Below are 27,134 nucleotides of genomic sequence, written 5' to 3'. Positions count from 1 at the left end.
TTGGCCGCCTCGGGCTCCGCAAGTCCTCCAAGAGGCCAGGTGAGGCCGTCCCGTGATCCTCCGCGCCCGGCCTCTCTGGCCTGCAACGTGTCTCAGGGGCGGAGGCAGCGGCTCCGGAGTTGGCTGCGTGAGGGTGGGGGTTCCCTGTCTCTTCGCTCGTGCCCATCTCTCTATCGTCGCTCTAGCTCCCCACGGGCCAGCCCAAGGCCTCAACATGTCGTACAACTACGTCGTAACGGCGCAGAAGCCTACCGCAGTGAACGGCTGTGTGACCGGTGAGGCTGCCCCGGCCGGAGACCCCGGCGAGGGAGGGAACCCAGGCCTAGGGAGGCTGGCGGCCCCAGGGGCGGCAGGAGCAAGCCTCGGGCCCTGGGAATGGAAGGCGCTGGCAGCCGCGGAACGTCCCTCCCAGCTCGCGGCCTCAAAGGAGCTGTTTCACCACGCGCCCTTTGGGCAGCGGAGCTGCTATTGAGGGTCCCTTTTGCTCGTAGGAGGTCACTTAGCTTCGAGGACCGGCCCAGGCCCGGTGGGACAGAGAGCGAAGTATGAGTTGTGTGTGCATGGTTCATTGAGCCTCGAAACCTGCCTCATGTGATCAGGGGAAAGGGGAGATGATGGGGGGGTGGGAGGTGAGGGATCAGAATTTTCCAGTGGATGTCCAGGAGGTGGAGGAATTTGAGTTATTTCTGCACCCCCCTCAGGAGGGTGAGCGGCCCTCTCCAGACCCACCCTTTTGCCTGGGGGTGTTGTTTACTGAGAGCGCTGCTGGAGAACAAGGTTTGGTTGGCCGGTCAGTGTGCAGGCTTTGCCTTGTTTGTGTGCATGGCTCTTTACAGGCAGTCACGTCCCCAACCAAAGAACACTCATCCTGACCTCATATTTTCAGTTGAATGTTCAGCCCTCAAACTCGTGTATTTATATAAATGCTAATCATGATTTCAGAACAAAAGTTTTTTTGTTCAGAGAACTACAGAGGGCTAAGAGTGGTGGAATTGGTAGATTGCTTGGGAGGCAAAGGGGTGTGTAGACAACACAGAAAGCTCTGAGAATGTCTCTTCACTTTATCTTTCTGGTGAAAGTTCTGGGAGGCTTTGGATGAGAACTCAAGGAGACACACACTTTATCCATCAGCTTCAATTACAGTCTACTGTTTTAATTTAGAAAGGAAAACCCAACAGAACCATCAGAAGGGTTTTCGTGTTCATAATCTGTTGAAGGACAGGCTGTTGCCCAGTATACAGTACATTTTTTAAAAGCCTGATTAAGGGTGTAGCTTTTTGTTGAATGTGTGAAGTGAGACATTGAGGTGCTGCATTTGGTGAGGAGGCAAGGTACTTAGGTAGACTTATTTAGAGGTACCCGAAAGACCCATCCTCCAGCTTCAAAAGTTAGAGGCTCTCTTCTTTCAGGACACTTTACTTCTGCGGAAGATCTGAACCTGTTGATTGCTAAAAACACAAGATTAGAGATCTATGTGGTCACTGCAGAGGGCCTTCGGCCAGTCAAAGAGGTTGGCATGTATGGAAAGATTGCAGTCATGGAGCTTTTCAGGCCCAAGGTAAGTGTTCCTAGTTGGGACAGACAATGAAAGAATCCTTAGTTGTGTGTTTTATATGATTTCTTGGGATGTGTGAAGGCTTAAGTAGAGAAACACTCTTCTTTGGGAATGGTGGTCTTTTATAAGCTTCCTAAAAGGAGAGATTTATTAGGGAGAAAACTACCAAGTTGGATTTCTTTTGTTTTTGTTTTTCGAGACAGGGTCTGTCTGTGTAGCCCTGGCTGTCTATAACTCATTCTGTAGACTGGGCTGCCTTCGACCTCGGATATCTGCCTCTGCCTCCCAGGTGCTAGGATTAAAGGCATGCCCACCCCCTCCCAGCCTTATATCCGGTAAACATGAATGTGTTTGAGGACCATGTTAGTAACACTTTACAGATCTATTGTTGCTTTCATTGTTATTACTACAGATTTTTCTCTCTCCATATACTTAGGTGAGGGAGAACCAGCCCATTCTTCTTTCAGAATTTGAATAGAGTGAGATGAGTTTAAGATTAAATAGATGAGTACCTTGCTTATAGAGCGGTGAGATGGAGAACTGTGATAGCAAGGACTAGATGTTTACCAATCCCCTTAGGGCATGTGTGAGCTTTAGTACATATTACAGGCTCACTGAGTATTTTCTCTGTAGGGAGGGTAGAAGTTCTTTAAAAGCTTAGCATGCTTAAAGAATGTTTAAAAGGCTGAACAGGTTGTTCCTGTTTTTGAAAGAACTTTTGATGCTACAATGTTGGATTCCAGGGGGAGAGCAAAGACCTGCTATTCATCTTGACTGCTAAGTACAATGCCTGTATCCTGGAGTATAAGCAGAGTGGCGAAAGCATTGATATCATTACGAGAGCCCATGGCAATGTCCAGGTAAGATGGCTACTTCAGGCTGATTAGTTTTTCTGGTAGGCGTGTCATTTAGTGATAAACAGTGAACTGTCAGGGCATCACACTACGTCATCAGAGAAACAAAAGAAAGCCCACATGGCTTAAATTGTTTTGATAGTCCAAGTGAAAGTGAATAATTCACCTAGCTACTCATGGGAAAAACAAATGTGTTGATGTGTTGGCTCCCTGGCATACCAGGTGTCTTACCTGCCTGGGAAAGCATTGTACCCAGTATCTTCTGCTGCTTTGACTGTTGAGCTTCCCTAATTCCAGTTTTTTTTCCTACAGGACCGTATTGGTCGCCCCTCAGAGACTGGCATCATTGGTATCATTGACCCTGAGTGCCGAATGATTGGCCTTCGACTCTACGATGGCCTTTTCAAGGTCATTCCACTAGACAGAGACAATAAAGAGCTCAAAGCCTTTAACATCCGTCTAGAAGAGTTGCATGTCATTGATGTCAAGTTCCTGTATGGTTGTCAAGCACCTACCATTTGCTTTGTCTACCAGGTACAGGATCTGAAAAGAGAGGGAGAAACTGGTTTGGAATGATGGGAGTGGGATTTTTGCCAAAGGAATGTCTGTCTGGATTTGGTAGCAGGGTAGGGAGAAATGTTGACTATTTTCTAAAACATGTTGAACAAAACAGTTAATGTGAGTCAGATTTTTTTTCCTTTTTTGCTTTTTTGGGTGTAATAGTACTTGTTTGGGGACAGCAAATGCTCCTGGTTTTATAGCGGGTTTTAATCCTGAGATTATACTCCAGTTGTAGGCCTTGGGGATTTTATAGAGTGACCTAGTTTATCCTTTGTTTGACTCCTACCAGCATGCTAGAGGATTATAAAAACTTAGCTGTGGAGAAATGATTCAGAACTTGCCTTTACAAGCCAAGAGAAAATGTCTTGATAGTGCCTTACTTTAGTCTTTGAAAGAGGTTCATGTTTTGTCTAGCACTCACTTTCTGGTGACTTGCTGGCTCTTGACTTCTATTTTAGTCAGTGCCTAAAATTTTAGCAGAGCTGATCCTGGGCAGCTGTTCTCGGGTTCAGATTTGTTTAGTGGGGGTGGGGCACAGAGATCCAGACTAACATGCCAACATCTTGGTAAAATCTCAGCCTTTAACAAAGGGCCAGGCTGTATGAGGTCAGGTTACTTGCCTATGGTCGAATAAATGACGGAAGGAAATGATGGTCCACTTCTATGTAGAATGGTAGAGTATGTGCGCCTGAGAACACTCATATAGATAGCTCTGCAGAGTAATGGAGATGTGGTATGTGATGTTTTCTTATGTTTTTTGGTATCACCATAAATGCTATAGTCCTGAGACTGATTAACATAAGGTTGAATAAAGCTGAAACTAGTTGAAGATAATTTTATCTTATTAGCTATCAGAACTGAAATAAAAAAAAGCTTTGAATTTCTTTTCTTTTTTCAGTTTTGTAAATGTCAAGTCATTAAAACAGTGGTGTTGACTACATGGGGCTGGCTCTGGCTCTTGTCTATTCCCAGGCCAGGGATGCCAATAGTGAATGCTCTTCACTTCTCTCTGTGTGTCTCAGAGGCTCAAATCCATCTTCACTTGAACTTTTTGTGAAGATGGGTCTTTCCCTACTTGTTGATGGAAAAGTTTTCATCAACCAAAAATGACTGGTTTATGCCAACAGTTGAAGTTGATGAATATTAGGCAACTTCTGTGTGAAAGGTGCTCTAGCTAAGCACTTCATGGGCTGTCACAGTGGCTGAGGTGTGCTCCTTGTCTTGAAACACGTGATTAAATTCCTTCCATGGTTTCTTAGACTTTGGTCTGAGCTTGATTGAAGCCATCTTCTGTTGGCTGAATGTCGTTTTCTCCCCCTGCTCTTTAGCCTCTTAAAGGTGACTTTGGCAGCCCCAAGACTGATGTGAGTCATGATTCCAAAAAAGGAGGGGAAGAGTCACGATTCAGAAAAAGGAGAGGAAGATGGAGTTGACAGTGGCGGGACTGAAGCATTTTTGACTACCTTTAAGGGAGCAATAAGTTCTATTGTCTCTGCGGTCACCTCTTCAGAATACTCTTGAGAATTGTGTCGAACAGGGTCTGGGTAGATGGCTCAGTGGTTAAAGAGCTTGCTGTGTGAGCACGAAGACCAGAGTTCTTATCCCCAGAATCCATAGAAAGGACTGGTGGATGTGGCAACCTGCCTGTAATTACAGCCTTAGAAGGCAGAGACAGGGGATCCCCAGAAGCAAGCTGGCTGGCAAGACTAGCTACATAGGCACGCTCTAGGTTTGATTGAGAGACCCTGTCTCAATGAATAAGGTGAAAGAGCAATTGATATTTTCCAACATCAGCCTTGGACCTCCACGTTCACTTGCACACCATGTGTATGTGCATCTACATACACACACATAAAAAATGGGGGAAAAGGAATTACCAAAACAATTCTTTTTAATCACTTAAATTTAGCTTCAATGTCTTTCCCTCTTTAGTTATTTGGTAAATTCCTTGAGAGCAAGTGAAGAGCTTATAGTACAATCCCAGGGTGTATCTCTCAGCTGTGTGTTACAGTGTGGCAGATTGAGTTTTCCATTTAAACTTTGCTGGTTGCTTGAATTATTAGCAGCAGCACATCTTAGACCCTGCAATCTACTCAGAAATTAATTACAGGCTCAGCAGGTGACTGTCACTATCCTGACAGATAAGGACAGGAAGGTTGGTGTGACAGGATTATCAAATCCTGGGTGGTGGTGGCTTGTCCCTTACAGGACCTATACAGTCTGGGTCTCCTTAACAACTAACCATTCCACCCTTTCCACCCAAGGATCCTCAGGGGCGGCATGTGAAAACCTATGAGGTGTCTCTTCGAGAGAAGGAATTCAACAAGGGCCCTTGGAAACAGGAGAATGTAGAAGCTGAAGCTTCAATGGTGATCGCAGGTTGGTAGATTTGGGGGAAGTTGTGTCCCCTATGTCTGATCTGGTTCCCTTCCTCCCAGTCCTCCATTTCAGTGCACAGTATTGAGCTTATATGATTTTACCTCTCCTAAGTCTCTTTCCTAAATGTTTTTTTTCTTTTTCTTTTTTTTTTTTTTCTTTTCCTTTTTTTGGTATTTCAAGACAGGGTTTGTATAGCCTTGGCTGTCCTGGAACTCACTCTGTAGATCAGACTGGCCTTGAACTCAGAAATCTGCCTTGCCTCTGCCTCCCAAGTGCTGGGATCAAAGGCATGCGCAGCCATGCCTGGCCCATCTCTGAATTTCTATTTATTTATTTATATATTTTTTTATTTATTATATATATAGTTTTCTGTCTACATGTATCCCTGCATACCTGAAGAGGGAACCAGATCTCAGTATAGAGGGTTGTGAGCCACCATGTGGTTGCTGGGAATTGAACTACGGACCTTTGGAAGAGCTGCTGGTGCTCTTAACCTCTGAGCCATCTCTCCAGCCCCCATTTCTGACTTTTAAGATTGTATTTTTGTTCCTCCCCCAAAAGTATAACTTTGCTTTTGGGTGCAGGCATTGATTGTAAAACATTGAGATGGATTCGCAGAGTGTCATGGCATTGTGTCTTATTGTTATCCTTGGTAACTGAAGGGAACCAATGGAGTTTATCTAAGCTGACTTCTCTCACAGATGAGGAAATAGGCCAGAGGGACTAGCCCAGGCCTGCTCGTAAGTGGTAAAGCCTGGGCTAGGATCCAGGCCTGTCACTTCATCTTACACTCTTCCCTCTTATGTTGTCCATCTCACCCAACAGGAAAGTTTTTAAAATCCTGAAATACTAAGAACTCTTCTTAAAGGTGATCTCAATGGAAGGAGTGTGTAGAAACAAGCTAAGGAACAAGGGTAGAGACACGGAAGCAAGTAAAATCCTTTTGTTAGAGAAGATCAGAAGTGTAGGAGAGAAGCTGGCCAGGGGTGGAGATGCATATGAAAGAGCATTGAGAATATTCCCTCCCCTTCTGAACTGCAGAGCACCAAGAAATTTAAAAAAATTGCCAAGTGCCTGTAGATTCAGTAGACTGAGGCTTGGGAATCATCTAGGAGTTTGAAACCAGTATGGGCAGTGTGGTAAGATCTTAAAACAACAAAAAAATGAGTTTCAGGACTAGGGATGTAGTTGAGTGTGGATTATCCACTTAGCGTGAGGACACCCTGGGTTTGATGTCTAGCACCACTGAACAGTCAGGTAACAATAGACCCCACCAAGGTTAGAGAATGACAAATCTAAGATTTCTAAGATAAGACTCTCAGGAGCCTTCATGTATGGTAGTATTTCTTAGGTTTTGATGTTCTTTAAAATGATGATTGTCTTGATAGCTGAACCAGTGCCTTTGCTGCCTCTCTTGGCAGATCCAAAGTACTGAGCCTTTTAATGGTGCTGATTTTCTTCTGCAGTCCCCGAGCCTTTTGGAGGTGCCATCATCATTGGACAAGAATCAATCACCTATCATAATGGTGATAAATACCTGGCAATTGCTCCTCCTATCATCAAGGTGAGCAAGTGTTTTACCTTTTTCTTCCTTGTATCTTTATTTCCCTTGTGTTTGACTGGGCTCCTTCCTTTCTCTCCATCTGTCAGGAAGAGATTCATACATGTCTATCACTGGTCAATATGTACATAGCATACTGGTTACTCTTGGGAAATGTAGAGTAAGTAGCCTGGTTTTTCTTAGCTTGCTTGCTAACTAGGAGAAATACTGCTTACTCTTTTGAAACATTACATCATTAAGAAGGGAAAGTTTGAGGTTTAGAATGTACTCAGCAGTAGAGTGCATACCTAGTATGTAAGAGGCTTTGGGTTTAGTCCCCAGCCATCAAGGAAAAGAAAAGAATTTTAGCAGATTCTATTGAATGTGGTGTTTTTAGGCTCAATACATTGATAAATTATATAGACTTTAAAAAATGAGTCATAGTGGGGGCTGAAGAAATGGCACAGTGATTTAAGAGTACTGGCTGCTCTTCTAGAAGACCCAGGTTTCATTCCCAGCATGCACATGGCAGTTCACAACTGTCTGAAACTCCAGTTCCAGAAGATCTGATGCCTCTTCTGGCTTCCATGGGACATGGCACATGTATGGTATGCAGACATAACTTGTATTCTGGCAAAATACCCATACACCTGAAATTATTCATAAAAATTATAGGCTTCACTACTCTAAGCCATGAAAGTTAGACCATAAAAGCTTAATCTTATTTTCTTTTTGAGTATAAGTAATCTATGGCAGCATTTGCAGTGCAGTGAGTACATGTAACTGCTTATTCTTGTATTTCCACATATGTATGTGTGGGTTTTTGTTTTCATTTTTCTTATCTGTGGTGGGGGGTTGAACCCAGAGCTTTTAATCTTATTTTCTTTTTGAGTATAAGTAATCTATGGCAGCATTTGTAGTGCAGTGAGTACATGTAACTGCTTATTCTTGTATTTCCACATATGTATGTGTGGGTTTTTGTTTTTATTTTTCTTTTCTGTGGTGGGGGGTTGAACCCAGAGCCTCCCACTTTACATATCCTAGCTGAAAGCTCTAATGCTGAGCTACTTGTTTCACGTCTATATGTTTCTGTTTTCCACAGAATATAGGGGTAAAAATTAAAGTATATTGATTGACCTCTTTAGAAAATTATCTTCAAAGTATAAAGGCTGCCTATTTACTGTCTTACATGTCTGATAATCTGACTGATTTCTTTGGTGATAAAGTGGCTGAGTTTGGATAAGGCAGTGGCCAAGTAGGGTTTGGAAGGCATTACTAAAGGCTTCTGGTTTGGAAGATCCCAACTGTAATGGCTGTTCCCTCCTGGTTGGCAGCAAAGCACTATTGTGTGCCACAACCGGGTGGATCCTAATGGCTCACGATACCTTCTGGGAGATATGGAAGGACGGCTCTTCATGCTGCTTTTAGAAAAGGAGGAGCAGATGGATGGCACTGTCACCCTCAAGGATCTCCGTGTGGAACTCCTTGGAGAGGTATGACTTGTCCCTGCTCCTGTCTTAGTCACCCCAGGTGTGTGGTCCTGCAGTCCTACTTCAGTAATTACTGTGCACAACACCTAGTAAGGGGTCATCAGTTCTACTGTGGAAGTTGGGTTTTGTTTTGTTTTTGTTTTTGGTTTGAGGGTTTCTCTGTAGCCTTGACTTATCTCCGAATTCACTCTGTAGACCAGACTGCCCTCGAACTCATAGAGATCCGCCTGCTTCTGCCCCTCGGGTGCTAGGATTAAAGCCATGTGCCACCATGCCTGGCTTTTTTTGTTTTGTTTTTTTAGGGGGTGGGTGGTGGGGAGGAGTTGGTTTTTGAATGAGTTAAATAAATTAGCTATGGGAAAATTTCACATGCAGCTGGATGGATATCTGAAGTGTAAAAAGAAGGTGAAATGACTGGATGTATTATACACCTATGATTCTAGCTCTTAGGCTAAGGCAGGATAATGGCAAGTTTATTGCTATCCTGGGCTACATAGCCTGTCAGTCGTCCCCCCGCTCCCTGCCCTGCCCCTGTTAAAAATTAAAAACAAAACAAAACCAAAAACCAAAACTGAAGACCTAGGCCCTCAGCATATATGTTACAATTGTGTAACTTGGTCTTCTCGTGAGACTCCTAACAGTGAGAGCAGTGAGAGTCAGAGCTGTCTCTGACCCTGTTGCCTCCTTTTGAGACCCATTCCTCCTACCAGATTGCCCAATCCAGCATTAATGGAAGAGGAGGTGCCTAGCCTCACTGAAACTTGATATAACTATACCATGACTGGCTGATATCCATGGGAGCACCCCCTATATTTGAAGAGAAACAGGAGGAGTGGATGGGGGCAAAGAACTGGAAGGAGAGGAGGGGGCACTTTGGTTGGGATGTGTATCATTGTACCTTGTTCATATTCAGCCTCTCCCCAGCCCTCTTCTGGCAAAGCTTAATACTTACGCAGTGAGTGACTTTGAGAGGTTTCCAATTATTTTGTGTGGACAAGAAGTGTTGGGTTTAAAGTTACTGCTTGGAACTAGCACCTACAAAATAAGTTGTAGGTTTTTCTGGGTGGAATGGTGTGAGAAGTGAACAGTCACAAAGTTCAGGGGTGTAGAGACAAGTGATTAAGGTATTCTGGGGATCCAAAGAATTGTTTACTGAATTATGGCTTGTTGGGGTGGTCTCTTAGGAGTCACTTGGTTAGGTAGGACAATGCTGGTGACCTTAAAGGGTTAATTCTAATTTCTCTGATCTACTGACTTCCTTCTAGACCTCTATTGCAGAGTGCCTAACATACCTCGATAATGGTGTTGTATTTGTTGGATCTCGCCTGGGTGACTCCCAGCTTGTAAAGGTGAGAAAACGTCATCTTCCTAGTTTTCTTTTCACGGTACTCTTCATTAAATTCATGTTGTCTCTCAGCACTTTCTTGTCTGTCCGCATCTCTGCTATCTGCCTCTGCCTGATTAACTTCTTACCTGTGTCTTAATGGTTCTTTAGTAACATGTCTGGCAGAGTGAAGGTCCCTAATTCAGTGATAAACAGGACGTACCTTCACCCTGAAGTGCATTATGGTCTAATGTAATAGATTATTTCCTTCTATTATATACAAATGTTGGACATTTCCCCTAGGAAAATGCTTTTAAATATTTTGATTTAATTGATTTGTTTGTTTTTTTTTTTTTTTTTTTTTTGTTTTTTTTTTTTTTTTTTTTTTTGGTTTTTCGAGACAGGGTTTCTCTGTGTAGCTTTGCGCCTTTCCTGGGACTCACTTGGTAGCCCAGGCTGGCCTCGAACTCACAGAGATCCGCCTGGCTCTGCCTCCCGAGTGCTGGGATTAAAGGCGTGCGCCACCACCACCCGGCGATTTGTTTGTTTTTTTGAGACAATGTTTTTCTGTGTAGCCCTGGCTGGCCTGGAAGTCACTATGTAGACCAGGTTGGCTTTGAGCTCAGGCCTGGGATTAAAGGAATATACCACCATGCCTGGCCTAAACATTAAAAATATTTACTGCTGATCTGATGCTTGTGTATGAGACTCCAGGTTCGAATTTGCTCCCTGGTTAGTGGGGATGGCTTCGTTTAGCAGCAGCCCCTGCCTATAAGTATCTTTTGGAGTACAAAGGACAGATCTAGCAGGATTGAGAGTGTCTTTTGGATAATGTGGACCTATTAGGGATGTTCTAGGACTAACATTATTTTTTTTCTCTTAGCTCAACGTTGACAGCAATGAACAAGGCTCTTACGTAGTAGCCATGGAAACCTTTACCAATTTAGGACCCATCGTGGATATGTGTGTTGTGGACCTGGAGAGGCAGGGACAGGGTCAGGTAAGGGAATCCTTTGGAAATAGATGCTTGGTTGCCTGTTCAGCTGTCCTTGCTTGTTTATCTAGAATGAGGGGTATGCACTGACAATAATATTAAGAGCCTGTTTACTAATCCTGATGATGTGAGGGTACCTGCCATTGTGTGCCTATCTTGGTGTGACAGACACTGTCTATTCATTACTTGTAATTTCATGAGCACCTTGTTAAATGTATTCTTGGTCATCCCAGAAGTGGGATGAACTTAAGACTGAGAAAATTGGTCTCAGTCTTTGCCCAAGGTCACCTTGTAAGTAGCAAGTTATTATGTCTGACTCCAGCTCTTTGTAGTAAACCAGGTTCCAGGATCTAAGCAAACTTGTTAGGAGCAGTGATAGGAAGTTTTTGCTTTTTGAACTAGGATATCTTGTCTGCTTGGTAAATTTGAGAGGCTCTGGAGATCAACCTCTGCTAAGTCTGCAGTCTCAAATCTGGTTCCACAATAAGGGTTGTGGGATTTAGGGCTGGCATGGTATAACTGCCCAAGTCTCTTGAGGGGTTCTTGAGAAACCTTTTCTCTACTTGCAGCTGGTCACTTGCTCTGGAGCTTTCAAGGAAGGTTCCTTGCGGATCATCCGGAACGGAATTGGAATCCATGAGCATGCCAGCATTGACTTACCAGGCATCAAAGGTAGCCTCTGGTGAACAAAGGACACAGCTCTTACTTGAGTGACTTTGGCCTTTGGCTTCATTACATGTTGTGAAGGCATTTTGGTGAGAGCTAAAAGAAAACATCAAATGAGGAGTAAGAAAAATCATAGTGGCAGATCATGCATAGAAGTGCATGTTTAAAGTACAAACTTTAAAACAATGGTCAAAATTGGGTACTAGTATAAAGAAATGTGGAAGCAGGCACTAACTGTAAGGGAATTGATGGAAAAAGGAGTGAGACTCCTTAAGTATAAACAAGTAATGCACACCTTTGATTCCAGCACTCGAGAGGCAGAGGTAGGAGCTCTTGAGTTCTAGGTCAGCCTGGTCCACAAGGAGAGTTCTAGGACAGCCAGGCCTATGTAGAGAAACCCCGTCTTAATGGGGGAGGGGGCAGCATAACTTAAAACCATGACAGAAATGATACCAGACAGCTGTCTCATCAGCAAGTGTGAATGAGCTAACCTTACCTGTTATGAAGGAAAAATAATCACACTAAATCATACAGCAGGACCAGTTCAGAGTTGTGTTCAAGAGGCACAGCTTCAAAACAGCAAGTCAGGCTCTAAACAGAGTTATGTGGATTTAGAAAGAAAGTGAACATTTAACTACAAAACTAAAGAATCAACTGAGATACTATAGACAATTCAAATGTGCTAAGGAAGCAGGTTATAAGAACATACTGAAACAGCTTTCATGTGAGCTCAGTTAATTAGAAGTAGAATTGACAAAAAGAGACAATTCACACACACAAAAATACCCCTTCAAAAAGCAAAAACACCCCAAACTCAAGGAATAATACTTTAAATAAGAAGATTGTGAAGCCTATTACAAGGAGAACTTTACCACTAAAGGATTAAAAAGTAGATTGTGTGATTGTGCAAAGGGCTGAGGGTATGGCTCAGTGGATAAAGCACTTGTCCTGCTTGTGTGGGGACTGGGGTTCAAATTCCTGGACCCATATAAAAGGTGTGACAGGAGGCAGAATCAGGATCCCCAGGGCAAATTAGCTAGTTAGAGTAGCTGGAATGGCCATTTCCAGGTTGAACAAGAGAGTGCTTTAATAAATTAGATTGAGAAAGACACCCAGTGTCAACTTCAGTCCTCCAAAGGTACATATATGTACATGCACTCTTACTGATTACATACACACATGCTTAAAAAAGAGTGACCTAGCCTGGTATGGTAGCACACGCCTTTAATCCCAGCACTTGAGAGGCAGAGGCAGGTGGATCTCTTGAGTTCAAGGCCAGCCTGGTTTACACAGAGAAACCCTGTCTCGAAAAACAAACAAAAGACCAAATGAAAAAGATAAGCCAAGTCTATAAATAGAAATCATAAAAATGTTCTTTAAGTTTCCTTTAATGCCTTTCAATAGATACCTATAGTTTTTTTTTTTTCTTTGTTGACCTAAGTTAGTCCACATAGAAAAAGAAAGAATAGTAAGGAAAATCTTTGAAAAGACCAATGAGAAGAGGCTAATAATGCTCCCACACATTAAAACATGTTTCTAAGCCTCAATTGAAAGTGGAATTGGTAGTTGGGGGTGGATGCAGCACAGTAGTAGAGCACTTGCTAGCATGGATGAGGCCCTAGTTTTGACCCCTGGTATTGCAAAAGGCATACTTATGGTGCACCTGCTGCTTGGAGGCTTTTACAGGATTGCTTGACCTTGGGTTATCAGAGCCAACCTGAGCAACATATCAGAACCATTGAAATTAAAATGGTTGGGTTGGTGCATGGATAGGCAGAGTCTATTGGGATTCAAAAGTCTAGAAACAGACATAGTTCCACATGAAAATGTGTTGTCAGTGGTGGCATTCCAGTTCAGTGTGACATCTATGAGACTTCAATGGATAGGACAGATGACTATAGGCATTTGAGAAAGATAAGTTTGGGCCTGTTATAAAGAACTAGCAAAAGACGTTTGTGAATTTCTTTATAATTTTGGAGTGGGGAAGATTATTTTTTTGAAATATTGGAGATTGAACCTTGGTTGTATCCCTAGTTTTGAAAGATCCTGTTTCAAAAAATAGGTTGGAGAGTGATTGAGGAAGGCACCCAGTATGAACCTCCGGCCTCTTATGTACCCATGTATTTGTATCCCTGCAAATGCACACACATTCAACAAATACAGAAGCAAAATATTATTAAGTTCAGCTCTGTGGAACGTTAAAACTTGTTCAGAAGCAAAACAAAAGCATCATTTGCTAAAGTCAGAATTGACAGTCTAGATAAAATAGTTGGAGTTCAAGAAGTTTTGTCTCCTTAACTAAAAGATTTCTAGAAAAAAAACCCATCAAATCCTTGTTCCTCAAATTGGCAAAAGACTGCTAACAGGTACAATAAAAGAAAAACATAAACCAAAAGTAAATGAGCTAGGTGTGGCATAAGGATATAGAATGTGAGGTCAGCATGGGCTCCACAGTAAGACATTGTCCCTGGCATGCCCAGGCTCTTCCCAAAAGAAACAGCAGTAATCCTCTTTATCAGAAGTCTAAAACATTGTTAGCTGGGCTGTAGGAAGTAAACATGCTCATGCACTCCTTATAGAGACTCATCACCAAGCCAGGTTCTCCATGACCTTCATATACATAAAGTGGGAGATGTGAGCTTACTCCTTATTGATACATCTGCCCAATTAAGTACTCTGGTACAGGAAATGAGACAGTCTTGATAGAACCGTAGCATGTATTATTAAATTAAAAAGCAAGGTATAGGACACCATATGATAAGCAATTTCACATTTGTATTTGCTTGTAATACAAATCTTATTTCCCTAATAAAAACATGAATATGAACAATAAGTCCTGCTGATTACTAATTTTGAGAATAGATGAGAAGAGGTGTAAAGTGAGATTTTGTATATACTTTTTAAAAAAGCTGCTGCCGGGGACTTAACTGGGGCTTCACATTCTAGGTAAATGCTCTATTATTGAGCTACAGTCCACAGCAAAACATCAGTTTTTAAAATACGACTTCTTCAGAGTCTATTTTAAAAGAAAGAACAGAATGGATTTCAACTCAGGACTATGTGACTCAAGGATTTTTGCCCCTCTCATTGCATAGGATGCCCCCTCTTGGGTGCTGGTCCATGGTATACTTCTTTATGCTTTATTCCTTGTTCCAGGTTTATGGCCACTGCGGTCTGACCCCAGTCGGGAGACTGATGACACTTTGGTACTCTCTTTTGTGGGCCAGACAAGGTAAGGACAGTTCTGGTGCTGCTGTACTTATGGGATGAAGGTGTAAGGTTGGGAAGCTGGTCCCAGACTGATCTGAGCCTTCCATTCTGCTGCAGAGTTCTCATGCTAAATGGAGAGGAAGTGGAAGAAACAGAACTGATGGGCTTTGTGGATGATCAGCAGACTTTCTTTTGTGGTAACGTGGCTCATCAGCAACTTATCCAGGTAAAGGGTTAGAGGGGATAAATGACCATGACTTTGATCTGACTTAGAATGCAGGAGTAGCTGCTACTAAATTTTAAATTTGTTTTTATGACACTATAAATAATGTAGAAGTTCTGGGGGCAGGGGAAGCTGAAAATACCTGATTTCTTGTTATGCAGAGGTAACTGTTAAACTATGAAGTAGATTCTTTTAGCTTTATTTTCCTCTCATCAGCACATGGATATCAATTCACATTTTCTTCTATAGACTGGGATTATGATAAATATAATTTTGTTTGTTTTTAGCACTATGTCTTTTGAGACACTGTTTTCTACCTTAATTTTAACACTGACAAAAATAATTGTTTTTTTGTTTGAGACAAGGTCTCTCTCTACATAGCCCTAGCTGTCCTGGAACTCAGTATGTAGACCAGGCTGGCCTTGAACTCATAGATAATCCACCTGCCTCTACCTCTCAAGTGCTGGGATTAAAGGCATGTGCCACCATGCCCAGCCCTATACAATAATATTTGGGGGAATAGAAGGGAAATAGCAAAACACAATGAAGGACAAAAAAAATGTAGTCATATGTTAACCACCCATATTACTATTGGCAGGCATTTGCATGTATTAATTATGCAAAGCTCTTGCTGGTCTATGCTTGACATCAGTCTTCACAATGGGACAAATGACCATCAGTCTCTGTTTTCCATGAGAATTTGGTTTCTGAGCACCTTCCCAACACCCATCCATCTTTTCAGTTTGGGGTGACCTGATATCTTTCCAATTTTTATACTCTCCTTCTCATTGCCATCCTCAGGGGTCTTCCCAATGGTAGGCAGGATATTTGAATGCCTTAGTATTAAACAGCTATTCCATCTTTACCTACTGGTCTTCCTTTAGCCAGCTGGCAGTAGTAGATTGCTGAAAATCCAGAGGGCAAGCTCTGTTGGTTTGTGGGCCAGGTGTGGGAGGAGCCCAGATAATGAGTGCTTGCTTTGTCAGTATTTGAATATTTGTGTGAAGATACACTGGCTCACCTAACATTAAAAACCTTTCATTTCTAGTCATGATGGGTAAGATGAATTAGTAGTCATAGTGTCATCCTGCTTTTTGGTAGAGTTGTAAAATAAATACATGCTTCATTTTAGGGAGTAGGGTTTAGCTCATTGGTAGAGTGTGTGCTTAGTATCCATGAGACCCAAGCACCAAAACAAATTATAGTATAGCTTTGCAGCTATTGCTAAGGAGCTTTAAATAATTTTAGTAACTTGTGCTCAGTAGAGAGCATGGATATATTAGAGTTCTGATCTTAAGGTTAAGAAGAACTGAGCCTGGTGGTCCCTGCGTCTGAGCCCATTGATAGCTTTCTGAGTGTTGCACTTGTCATTGCCTCAGCAAGCTTCTGTTATAAAATAGGCAGACATACACACATAGTCTCCCCCATACACAGGTATATAAGCATTAAGTAGCTTTAGGTCAGTTTCCTTCAGTTAAACTATGGAGAGACTTTGGGGGAAAGTACACGCATTTGCCTTTCCAGGTCCTTAAGTCATATCCATGGATTCAACCAACTGTGGATTTAACAAAAAAAACAATTGTGAATTGTGTCTACTAAACAACACACACACACACACACACACACACACACACACACACACACACACACATACACATACACATTGCAGTGTGTGTGGGTTAATGGTATCATTATTCCCTAAGCACTATTTGTCCAGCATTTACATTGTTTTAGGTCTTGTAAAGTAATCTAGAGGTCTGGGCACATAGACATAGTTCAGTGGTAGAACATTTAATGCCCTAGGTAATGCCCTAGGTTTAATCCTCAGGTCCAGAACAAGTAATCTAGAGATGATTTATAGGATATGTAAAGATATGCATAGGTTATGTGCAAATACTATACCATTATGTGAGGGATTTGGGCATTTGCAGATTTTGGTACCCTTGAGGGTCCTGGAACCAGTGGCTTGACTGTATGGCAGAAGAACTGTAATTTATTAGTGTTTTAACTAGGGGGCAGCACTGACCCCTTTTTGCAGATGGCTTGGAGATACATACCTGTTCTTTCTCTAGATCACTTCAGCATCTGTGAGGTTGGTCTCTCAAGAGCCTAAAGCTTTGGTCAGTGAGTGGAAAGAGCCTCAGGGCAAGAACATCAGCGTGGCCTCATGCAACAGCAGCCAGGTGGTTGTTGCTGTGGGAAGGGCACTATACTACCTTCAGATCCATCCACAAGAGCTCCGGCAAATCAGGTGCGTGTGTGTCTTTATGTCTGCTTAGTATCCTTTCTGCTCTGTGGAGCTTTGGTCCCTGGAATCCTTCCTCTGCCATATTCATTCTTCTTTGTTTAGCCACACAGAGATGGAACATGAAGTGGCTTGCTTGGATATTACCCCATTAGGGGACAGCAATGGGCTGTCCCCACTTTGTGCCATTGGCCTCTGGACAGACATCTCAGCACGTATCTTGAAGCTCCCATCCTTTGAACTACTGCACAAGGAGATGCTAGGTGGAGGTATGTACTATTTTTGTCTTGGGTTAGGATCCCAGTCAGGATATGGAGCAAGAATTCAAAGTCCCTCTTTCCACAGAGATCATTCCTCGATCTATTCTGATGACCACCTTTGAGAGTAGCCACTACCTTCTCTGTGCCTTGGGAGATGGGGCTCTTTTCTACTTTGGGCTCAACATCGAGACAGGTGAGAAAAAACGCTTGAGTGAGGGCTCTTTCAGAAATAGGGAGTGTGGGTGTCACACTGTTGTTAGCCTTGGAATGTGACTTTGAGCCTTAACCAGGCGGCTGTTGTCCTGCTTTCTTCCTTCCTCATGCCTTTTTCTGCAGGCTTGCTGAGTGACCGTAAAAAGGTGACTTTGGGCACCCAGCCCACAGTGTTGAGGACATTCCGTTCTCTTTCTACCACCAACGTCTTTGCTTGCTCTGACCGGCCCACTGTCATCTATAGCAGCAACCACAAGTTGGTCTTCTCCAATGTCAACCTCAAGGAGGTGAACTATATGTGTCCCCTCAACTCAGATGGCTATCCTGACAGGTGAGCCTGTTTTCTTAAGCAGGAGGCATTGACTGAGGGCATCGTGGTGCTTCTCCCACCCTCAACCTCCTCACCCCAGCCTAGGTTTTCCCTAGTGTCAAAGTCAATAAATAGCTGTGATGGGAAATGTGGGGTGGGGATTTTTATTAGAAACATCTGCAAACTTTTTCAAGGCTGTAAGTACGTGAGTGCGGTAGTATAATGGGTAGTATAATTTTGAAAGAACAGCACAGGGATTTTTTGAGTCCTCAGATTCTGAGGTGATTAGGCTTTATAATCTATATATTCCAAGAATTTTTCAGGTGATTCACATGATTAGTTAAGTTTTAGACAGGGTCTTTTTGCGGGGAGAACATGGAGAATGACAAGGTTTCACTTTATAACCCTGACTGGCAGGGAACTCATAGAGATCCACCTGCCTCTGCCGTCTAAATGCTAGAATTAAAGGTGTGTACCACCACACCTGGCATTTTAATTTAGAACTATTTTAATTTAGAATTATATTTAGTAATCATTAAGTACTCCCCTAGTTCCACTCAGCAGCCATGGGGGAAGGTGCTTATAGAAATAAATTGCAAAAAATACTGAGGGGCTGGGCCAGCCAGTGAGCCCTTGGTAAGTGAGATTCACTCTCCTACCTAGAGTTGTGATTCTCAACCTTGGCTGTACTTTAGCCAAAGCTGTTAGGTCTACTCAGACCAGTTATGTAAGATTATCTCATTGGTGGACCAGGCATCAGAATTAGGTCTTCCCAAGTGAATTGGCATGAGTCATCATTAAAACTGCTTTGGAGCAAGCTGGTGTAATTCTGTCTTGGGAGAATCCTTCCGTGTGAAGTCACTCTAAACTGCAACCCTTCTTTCCAGTCTGGCATTGGCCAATAACAGCACCCTTACCATTGGCACCATCGACGAGATCCAGAAACTCCACATTCGCACAGTTCCCCTCTATGAATCTCCCAGGTGAGTGTAGACCAGGGAAGAGGCAGAGGGGCTGGTAGATAGTGTCTCAGACTTTTCTGAGTGGCACTGTTGTGCTATACTTGTTTTGCAGGAAGATTTGCTATCAGGAAGTGTCTCAGTGCTTTGGGGTCCTTTCCAGCCGCATTGAAGTCCAAGACACTAGTGGAGGCACAACTGCTCTGAGGCCCAGTGCCAGCACCCAGGTGAGGGCAGCAGGCAAAGAAGGATGGCAGCAGGAATGGGCAAACTTTCTGTGAAGGGTGAGATAGGAAATAATCCGCCTTTGCAGGATGTGTGGACTCTGACCCCACTACCTACCTTTTCCATTATAGCCTCAAAGATTGTGCTTAGCTGGGTTGCAGTAACACTTTACATAGAGAGATGGGTATGTAACTCAGTGGTAGAATACTTGATTCCATTGTACAGGCACTGCCTTCAATGCCCAGCACCACATATGCAGAAACAGCCCTCCTTCCAAACTTGACAGCTGTTACTTGGTAAGCTTACAAACTGAGCAGTTCTTTCTTTTATCAGTTGGAATGCTCTGCATTGTGTGTAGTTTAGGGTAGAGTAGTAGTAACAGACAATAGTATGGTAATGAAACCCAGTAGAATTGGTTTTGAGGTTTATTATGTGACCTAAGTTGGTCAAAGCTAACCTTGAGGGTTTGGTGTTTTTTTTTTTTGGACTGTGAAATAAGGGTTATAAGGTAACCTTAAGAGGTACATAATTAAGAAAAGAAAAGAAAAAAAAAGGTACATAATTTCATGGAGATAGTTGTGGATTAGTTTTCTTCCATGTGTTCTCCCTTCTTGCTCTACACATCTGATAGGATTACCTCCCTTAATCTAGAGTACAAATATCTTCTCTCCATTTTTATGTATGAGAGTTTTCGTGAACACAGGTGTGGGTATCATGTATGTGCCTGGTGCCTGAGGAGGCCAGAAGAACATGTCAGATCCCCTGGAACTGAAGTTGTAGAGCCACTGTGTGGGTGCTGGGTCCTCTGTAAGAGCAGCAAGTACCCTTAGCTGCTGAGTCATCTCTCCAGCCTCTTCACTCCGTTTTTATTTGAAGTGACTTTTCTTGTTGATGGTGGAGTTCATCTTTTTTTGTTTTGCATGATTGACTTGCAACATTGCTATTGAATTGTCTTCCATGATCCTTCAATCTGGGGCCAACATGTCATTTGCATGTACGATCTGGCTCTTTACCTTCAGGTTCCAGCGTACTCTCTGAAACACTCTGTTCATCAGGCTCTGCTGCTCTGCCAGCATCAGCCTTCTTGTTCATACTCTGCCTTGTGCACCTCCAGCCCCTGTTCTGCTTTAAGAGGGATGGCATGCCTTTTCTCTGTCGGCAGGCCCTGTCCAGCAGCGTCAGCTCCAGCAAGCTATTCTCTAGCAGTACTGCTCCTCACGAGACCTCGTTCGGAGAAGAGGTGGAGGTGCACAACCTCCTCATCATTGACCAGCACACTTTTGAAGGTGCAGACAAGCTTTTCTGTCCTTTTCACCTACATCCTGTCTGTAAACTAGCCTATTCTGGGATCTAGAATGTTTCTGGATCCTGCTAGGGTAGTAGACTCTCCTCAGAGGAAAAGCAAGATTGGGGGTGGGGTAGAGAAAGCACCACTGCCACCTATCAGTTTCAGTAAATCTGGAGCATTGGGCATCCTGTCATTGGCATAGACTAGTGGGAATGGACAGTCTGAAGAAGCAGGGGCAGCAAGTGGATCATGTTCTTATACTACCTAAGTCATAGCCTCATAGGTGCATGTGATTGTGAGGGGGAATGGAGGTAAGTGTCACCAATCAGTCACCTCTCTCTTCTCCTAGTGCTTCATGCCCATCAGTTTCTACAAAACGAGTATGCCCTCAGCCTGGTCTCGTGCAAATTGGGCAAAGACCCCAACACATACTTTATTGTGGGAACAGCCATGGTATATCCCGAAGAGGCGGAGCCTAAGCAGGGTCGTATTGTGGTCTTCCAGTATTCAGATGGTGAGTGGGCAGTGTCCCGATTATGAGGGATATGAAATCCTGGGAAGGCAGGTAGCTCTTAAGATCTCAGTGCCTAAACAGAATTATTTGGAGTGGGAGGTGGATCTTGGTACCCACTGGAGTCACTCCTATTGTCCTGGGACTGTGCTTCATGTCAGTATATGCTGACTCTGTTAGTTTCCCTCCCTCCCTTCCTTCCTTCATTCCTTCCTTCCTTCCTTCGGTTTTTTTGTTTTGTTTTGTTTTCTTCAAGACAAGGTTTCTCTGTATAGCTTTGGAGCCTGTCCTGGAACTTGTTCTGTCGATCAGGCTGGCCTCAAACTCAGACCCGCCTGCCTCTGCCTCCTGAGAGTGCTGGGATTAGAGCCGTGCACCACCACCACCTGACCTCTATTGATTGGTTTTTCAATTGAGAGAGGTTGCAGGCAGATTTAAGCCAGAGGGGCAACCAGGAAATGCTCTTAACTAGGTAAAATGTGGGCTTATAAAAGAGACTGAAGAGTATCTCTCCTCCTATCCCCCAGGAAAACTGCAGACTGTGGCTGAAAAGGAAGTGAAAGGGGCTGTGTATTCTATGGTGGAGTTTAATGGGAAGCTGCTTGCCAGCATCAATAGCACGGTGAGGTCTTACACTTCAGTTTGCACACTTTTGTCCCTCCCTTAATGCTGTTAGGAGTTGCATGTGTGTTTTAGGGATAACAGAGGGGTGGGACTCTGAGCTGGAAATAGGGGTTGATCTGGGCTTTGGGTGGACTTGGTTATGGGAACTCCCATGGTTTGGTTTGGTTTTAGATTTGACTTTTTGAGACAGTCTCTCTATGTAACTCAGGCTGTTCTGGAACTCAACTATGTAGTTCAGGCTGGCTTTGAGCTCACAGAGATCTGCCTACCTTCTCTGGAGTGCTTAGATTAAAAGCATGCTCCACTATGCTGGATCTAGGACTCCCCACGCTTTTTTATTATATCCCGAGTGCTATGGAGATTAAGCAAAAGGTAAGGGCTGTGGCCTCTGTAGTGAGTTGTACCATTTTTTTTTTTTTTTTTTTTTTTTTGGTTTTTTTTTTTTTTCTGTTTTTCCGAGACAGGGTTTCTCTGTGTAGCTTTGCGCCTTTCCTGGAACTCGCTTTGGAGACCAGGCTGGCCTCGAACTCACAGAGATCCGCCTGCCTCTGCCTCCCGAGTGCTGGGATTAAAGGCATGCGCCACCACCGCCCGGCGAGTTGTACCATATTAAAAGAATGTTTCATTTAAACAGAATGAACTAACCCATATTATTCTCAGTATCCTTTAAATACTAGTATATAATTAGGGAAAATGTGTAGCTTGGTGGTAATATTGGAAGGACCTTTTCTGTGAATTATAACATCACCAAGGATTATAGCCCTGTTGTAGGGGGTGGGGTGAGAGTTAGATGACTGTTTGAAAGTGTGTCATGGGATGTGAACTTCAGCACTGGGAACACAGCTAAAAACTGCTGTGGGGACAGCGTGGAAGGTGGTCATTGTTCACTGCTAATGAATAAGAAAGGAGGGAATGTGGTTAGTGACCCTGCTGATGGCATTTGCTAGTCATTGCATTTCTTCCTAAAGATTCTTCAGAGTGCAAAATTGGTGGGGGCTGCTAGGACTCTGAAAAACACTTAAGAGATCATGGCTTAATACATTGTGCCAAGAAGTTTATAGATGTGCAGAAGCTGTGGTGAGATTATCTGGACCCTGAAGGATCTCCTGGGGAGGCCTGTCAGCTCAGATAAAGGATCTCCTGGGGAGGCCTGTCAGCTCAGATAAGTTAATCTTGTGGAGCCCTGGGCCATGCTGAATACTGGTTGTGAAGCACCTTCGTTCTTTGGGGAAGAGGTTGAAATTAAAGGATTGCAAAGGAAAAGAGAAATAGTAGAGTTTTTGTACAAAAACAAAAACTCCTGGGGCAGCCAGAAATGACCATAGAATCTAGGTCTTCAGATTCCTCTATCACTGGCATTTTTTGTTGGGTTTTCCCATTGTTTGTTCTGCTCATTGGGTTCATACAAAATTCAGGAATGAACAAGTTTGAGAAAGGTTCAGATAGGTAGTATTTTTCCTTTCTGATTAGGAAATTGTGTAGATGGATTTTCTCTTTTTAGGGATAATTCTGCAGCTTAGTTACTAGACTTTACCCACAAAAAGACAGGATGTTTACAGTGTTACATTTACATGATTGTCTCCTTTACTTAGACTCCTTTTATGTTAAAAAAAAGACAAACTTATTTCTAATTTTTTATACTCACTTTATTTTCCTATTTCAGCAGTATACATACTAAAATAACTTCACTCTAATACCATGTAGACTGATTTCTAACCTACCCTGCTCTGTAGGGAGTGGAGGATTGAGTGGGGGACAGTCATTCCCCAAAGGCTGTGCTCTCAGGCTTACACCTCGTGCCTTCCCAGGTGCGGCTCTATGAGTGGACCACAGAGAAGGAGCTCCGCACTGAGTGTAATCACTACAACAACATCATGGCCCTCTACCTGAAGACCAAGGGTGACTTCATCCTGGTGGGCGACCTCATGCGCTCAGTGCTGCTGCTTGCCTACAAGCCCATGGAAGGAAACTTTGAAGAGGTAGTGCAGGACTTGGGCTCAGACTTCTTGCATACAATATGACTCCTTGCCAGTGTTGAGTGGCAAAGGGTAGTCAAGTCCAGTGGTGAGAGTCCTTCCTCAGCCACAATCTATGTCCATTAAGTTTTTTCAAAATCCTCTCCCCTACCTTGTCGATCCTGAAATCAAATAGGCTTCATTTCTGGGAAATTATAACCAATGAGCTGTGTTGGCCAGTTTTAGGGTGTGATGGGGAGGGAAAGGGGTAGGACTGAGAGGTAATCTCTAAGGTGGCCATTATTATACACAGGGCTGCACCTTCTGCGGGTAGGGCCTTGGCTTCTGACCAGAAGCTTGATGAATCTCAGAACAGTTCCATGTACACTGCATTTATTTTCAGATTTCTTGTTTATTTTCAGATTGCCCGAGACTTTAATCCCAACTGGATGAGTGCAGTGGAAATCTTGGATGATGACAATTTCCTGGGAGCTGAAAATGCCTTTAACTTGTTTGTGTGTCAGAAGGACAGGTGCGTGGCCTTTGCAGAAACATGGCTAGGGCTGGGCCTCTGGGTCTGTGAGCTGAGCATGTTGGGTGCTGTATGAGGTTCAAGTGTGGCCCTTGATGGATAGAACTTCCTTTCTAAGACTAAGAGGCTTTGTAGACTACCCTCCAGATGTTCTTCCCGGGATATTCAGCACTAGTATCTTGTCAAACATGGCCCTGCATTGAGGCCTCCTTAGGGAGCTGGGCTCAGAAAGTGACATCTCATGTCTTTCAGTGCTGCCACCACTGATGAGGAGCGGCAGCACCTGCAGGAGGTTGGTCTCTTCCACCTGGGCGAGTTTGTCAATGTGTTCTGCCATGGCTCCCTAGTTATGCAGAATCTGGGCGAGACTTCCACCCCTACACAGGGCTCAGTGCTCTTTGGCACAGTCAACGGCATGATAGGTAAGATCACTCCTATAGGGCACACTCAGCTGCAGCAAGCTTGTCCGTGGTTTGTCTAGGCTTTAGAGTGCTCTATAGCTCACTGCCCCTTTTTTTCTTCAGGGCTGGTGACCTCACTGTCAGAGAGCTGGTATAACCTCCTTTTGGACATGCAAAACCGACTCAATAAGGTCATCAAAAGTGTGGGCAAGATTGAACACTCCTTATATCCTTCCTGCCCAGAGTACTTGTCTTCTGGGAAGCATATTCCAGCATATGGAGAAATCTATATTTGTCACAAGCTGTTTCTGGAAATGTTTTACTAGGTTTTTGTACAGAACAGGGTTGTTTTTGTTTTTAACTTTATGTGTCATAAGGGCGGGAGTCAGCCTCAGGTATCGTTCCTCAGGAGGTGTCCACCGTGGTTTTTGGGACATTATCTCTTCCTGGACTCTGGAGCTCACTGTGTAGGCTAGACTAGTTACCAGTGAGCCCAGTGGTCCTCCTGTCCCCGGTTGTTCCCCAGGCTTAGCTTTTTACATGGGTGCTAGGGGTCAAACTGAGGTCCTCATGCTTGTGCAGCAAGCACCTTACTAACTCAACTGTTTCCTCAGCCTGTCTGCAATTTTTGTGTAAAAACTCCAGAAACTAAAGGATCAGCCCTCCAGGGACACTAGAATTCCTTCCTGTGTGGAAGCAGTTCAGGTCCTCCCAGGCAAGGCATGAAAGAGCTCCTGCTTATGTGACTGGCTCAGGGAAGGAAGGTCTGGGTGTTTTGCTCACATACAAGACTTTGGGTAGCCTGCTGTCTCCCTAAGCATTAGTTTTCAGCGGTCTTAAGGCTAGACTTGATGGGTGATATGGATATCAAATTCACCTGTTTTTGAGACCATCCATATTTGTCTGGCTTTGCCATAACTTTTTTTTTTTTTTAATTTTTTTTTAAAGATTTATTTATTTATTATGTATACAGCATGTATGACTACAGGCCAGAAGAGGGCACCAGATCTCGTTACAGCTGGTTGTGAGCCACCATGTGGTTGCTGGGAATTGAACTCAGGACCTCTGGAAGAGCAGTCAGCGCTCTTAACCTCTGAGCCATCTCTCCAGCCCTGCCATAACTTTTTAAAAGTAACCCTAACTGAGAACCATTGGATTAAGCAATAATTTTACATTTCTTTCAATTCCAAAACTGTCCAAAAGTAGTATGAGTTGTAGTAGAAACAGATTGTTTCCCATTCCACTTCTGATTCTTTTGCTCAGAGGTGGGGATGAGTGAGATCAGGGATGTTTGCAGATAAACTACATTCTTTAACTCACCTGTCCACCTGGAGATCTTTTCACACTGAGCGGAAGACAGAACCAGCCACAGGCTTCATCGATGGTGACCTGATTGAAAGTTTCCTAGATATCAGCCGCCCCAAGATGCAGGAGGTTGTGGCAAACCTTCAGGTGAGCTGTACTGTGTTCATGCTAGGCCTTGTAAACAGGTGTTATTCCTGGAGACTTGATGACTCCAGGTTTTTCTCCTAGAATTCATGGGGCTGGTGGCACTTTGTGGCCCTCCATAATGCTCACCACCTAAAGAGGAATCTAAGGAAAATGTATAGTTGAGGCTTGTGAGTGGATAGCTGTGTATTGGGAACTCTTCTGAGTTAGCCCCTCCACTTTAGCAAGAGGCCTGGGATCTCTGGCAAGACCAGAAGGTAGAAGGTGGAGTTAAGTTCCTACAGGAAGTAAGCTTTACCAGTTCTGGAGTTCCGGAGGGCTCACCAGAGAGGGTGCTCCTAGGAGGTCATATTCAGTAGTGGAAGACTCTGAGCCAACTTGACTGACGAGATCCCTAAGGGCTAGGGTCAGGTTTTTGGTGAAACTTTTTTCCTTGTTGGAGCAGTGGTGGCCAGTGGGCATCTCCCAGCCTGCTGAGGTGAGAGTACCTTCTTGTCTACATGGCCCTTCTCTCTGTTTCGTTTCAGTATGATGATGGCAGTGGTATGAAGCGGGAGGCAACTGCAGACGACCTCATCAAAGTTGTGGAGGAGCTAACTCGGATCCATTAGCCAAGGACAGGGGCTCTTTTCCTGACCCTCCCTCAAGGCACTGCCCTCCTGTCCTCCCCTCCCTTACCCACCCTTGTTTTCTTGGCATGGGAGGCCTTTCCCTAAGCCTCCTGACCCTAGAGCCACAGCTGACCTGTGTGGAAACAGGGCTTTTTATAACTAAAACCAGTTCACTAGAGACCTAGGAATGGGCTAAAAGTGGAATATTTTCTCCCTGGATTTTTACCAGCCATCACCTTGGACCACCACGCCTTGAATGGTGTTGCCAGTTGGCTCCTTCTGGGGAGGCCTTTTGCCGCTCTTTGGCCAAGAAGCAGCTCTGTGCACGTATGTGTGTGATACCCACACTCATGCTTTGTCCTCTACTGTCTTATGTAGGTTGTGGGTCTGGGGAGGTTGAGGTAGGGGGAAGAGGGTAGAGAGGGTTCCAATGTCTTGAAGTGAGAGCTTCCTTTTACTTTCTTCTCTTGCCTCTGAGAACATCAGCCTGAAGGCCTATCAGGCCATGGGCTACCTGAGTGGAAACCTGGGATGGTGGATAATTCCCAAGCCACAGCCCTTTTGTCTCGGGGAACTCCCTTCTTCACAGAGAAGGAGGTAGGGGGCTGTGAATTGGTTGTTAGTTTCTGAATTTTACCAAATAAAGTAGAATCTAAGAAAAAAGATGTGTTTGTTTCTGCTTTTCTCCCTCTGCCCAGCTGTCCAGCATCCCAGGTATATTCTGTATTGGCTGCAGATCTAAGTGGCATCTTCTG

The 27,134-nt window shown here is 43.8% G+C and overlaps 1 protein-coding gene across 1 annotated transcript; it reads left to right on the top strand.

Annotated features, from left to right (window-relative positions):
- Positions 1–65: 65 nt before the first annotated feature.
- Positions 66–27,044, top strand: Ddb1 (damage specific DNA binding protein 1). The gene is made up of 27 exons (XM_052762053.1): positions 66–275; positions 1,410–1,558; positions 2,299–2,415; positions 2,722–2,943; positions 5,235–5,349; positions 6,816–6,913; positions 8,224–8,382; positions 9,645–9,728; positions 10,587–10,703; positions 11,267–11,369; positions 14,520–14,595; positions 14,691–14,799; positions 16,869–17,047; positions 17,147–17,310; positions 17,387–17,494; positions 17,638–17,845; positions 18,712–18,807; positions 18,899–19,010; positions 20,171–20,294; positions 20,646–20,810; positions 21,335–21,429; positions 23,240–23,410; positions 23,809–23,918; positions 24,171–24,340; positions 24,443–24,545; positions 25,648–25,771; positions 26,296–27,044. Exons 1-27 carry the CDS (start codon positions 215–217, stop codon positions 26,377–26,379), a joined length of 3,423 nt encoding a protein of 1,140 aa, XP_052618013.1. The 5' UTR covers positions 66–214; the 3' UTR covers positions 26,380–27,044.
- The last annotated feature ends 90 nt before the right edge of the window (positions 27,045–27,134 follow it).

This window comes from Peromyscus californicus, unplaced genomic scaffold (genome assembly GCF_007827085.1).
Source record: "Peromyscus californicus insignis strain IS unplaced genomic scaffold, ASM782708v3 Scaffold_4__1_contigs__length_199733344, whole genome shotgun sequence".
Classification (NCBI taxonomy): Eukaryota; Metazoa; Chordata; class Mammalia; order Rodentia; family Cricetidae; genus Peromyscus; species Peromyscus californicus.
This window is presented reverse-complemented; position numbering and strand designations above follow the sequence as displayed.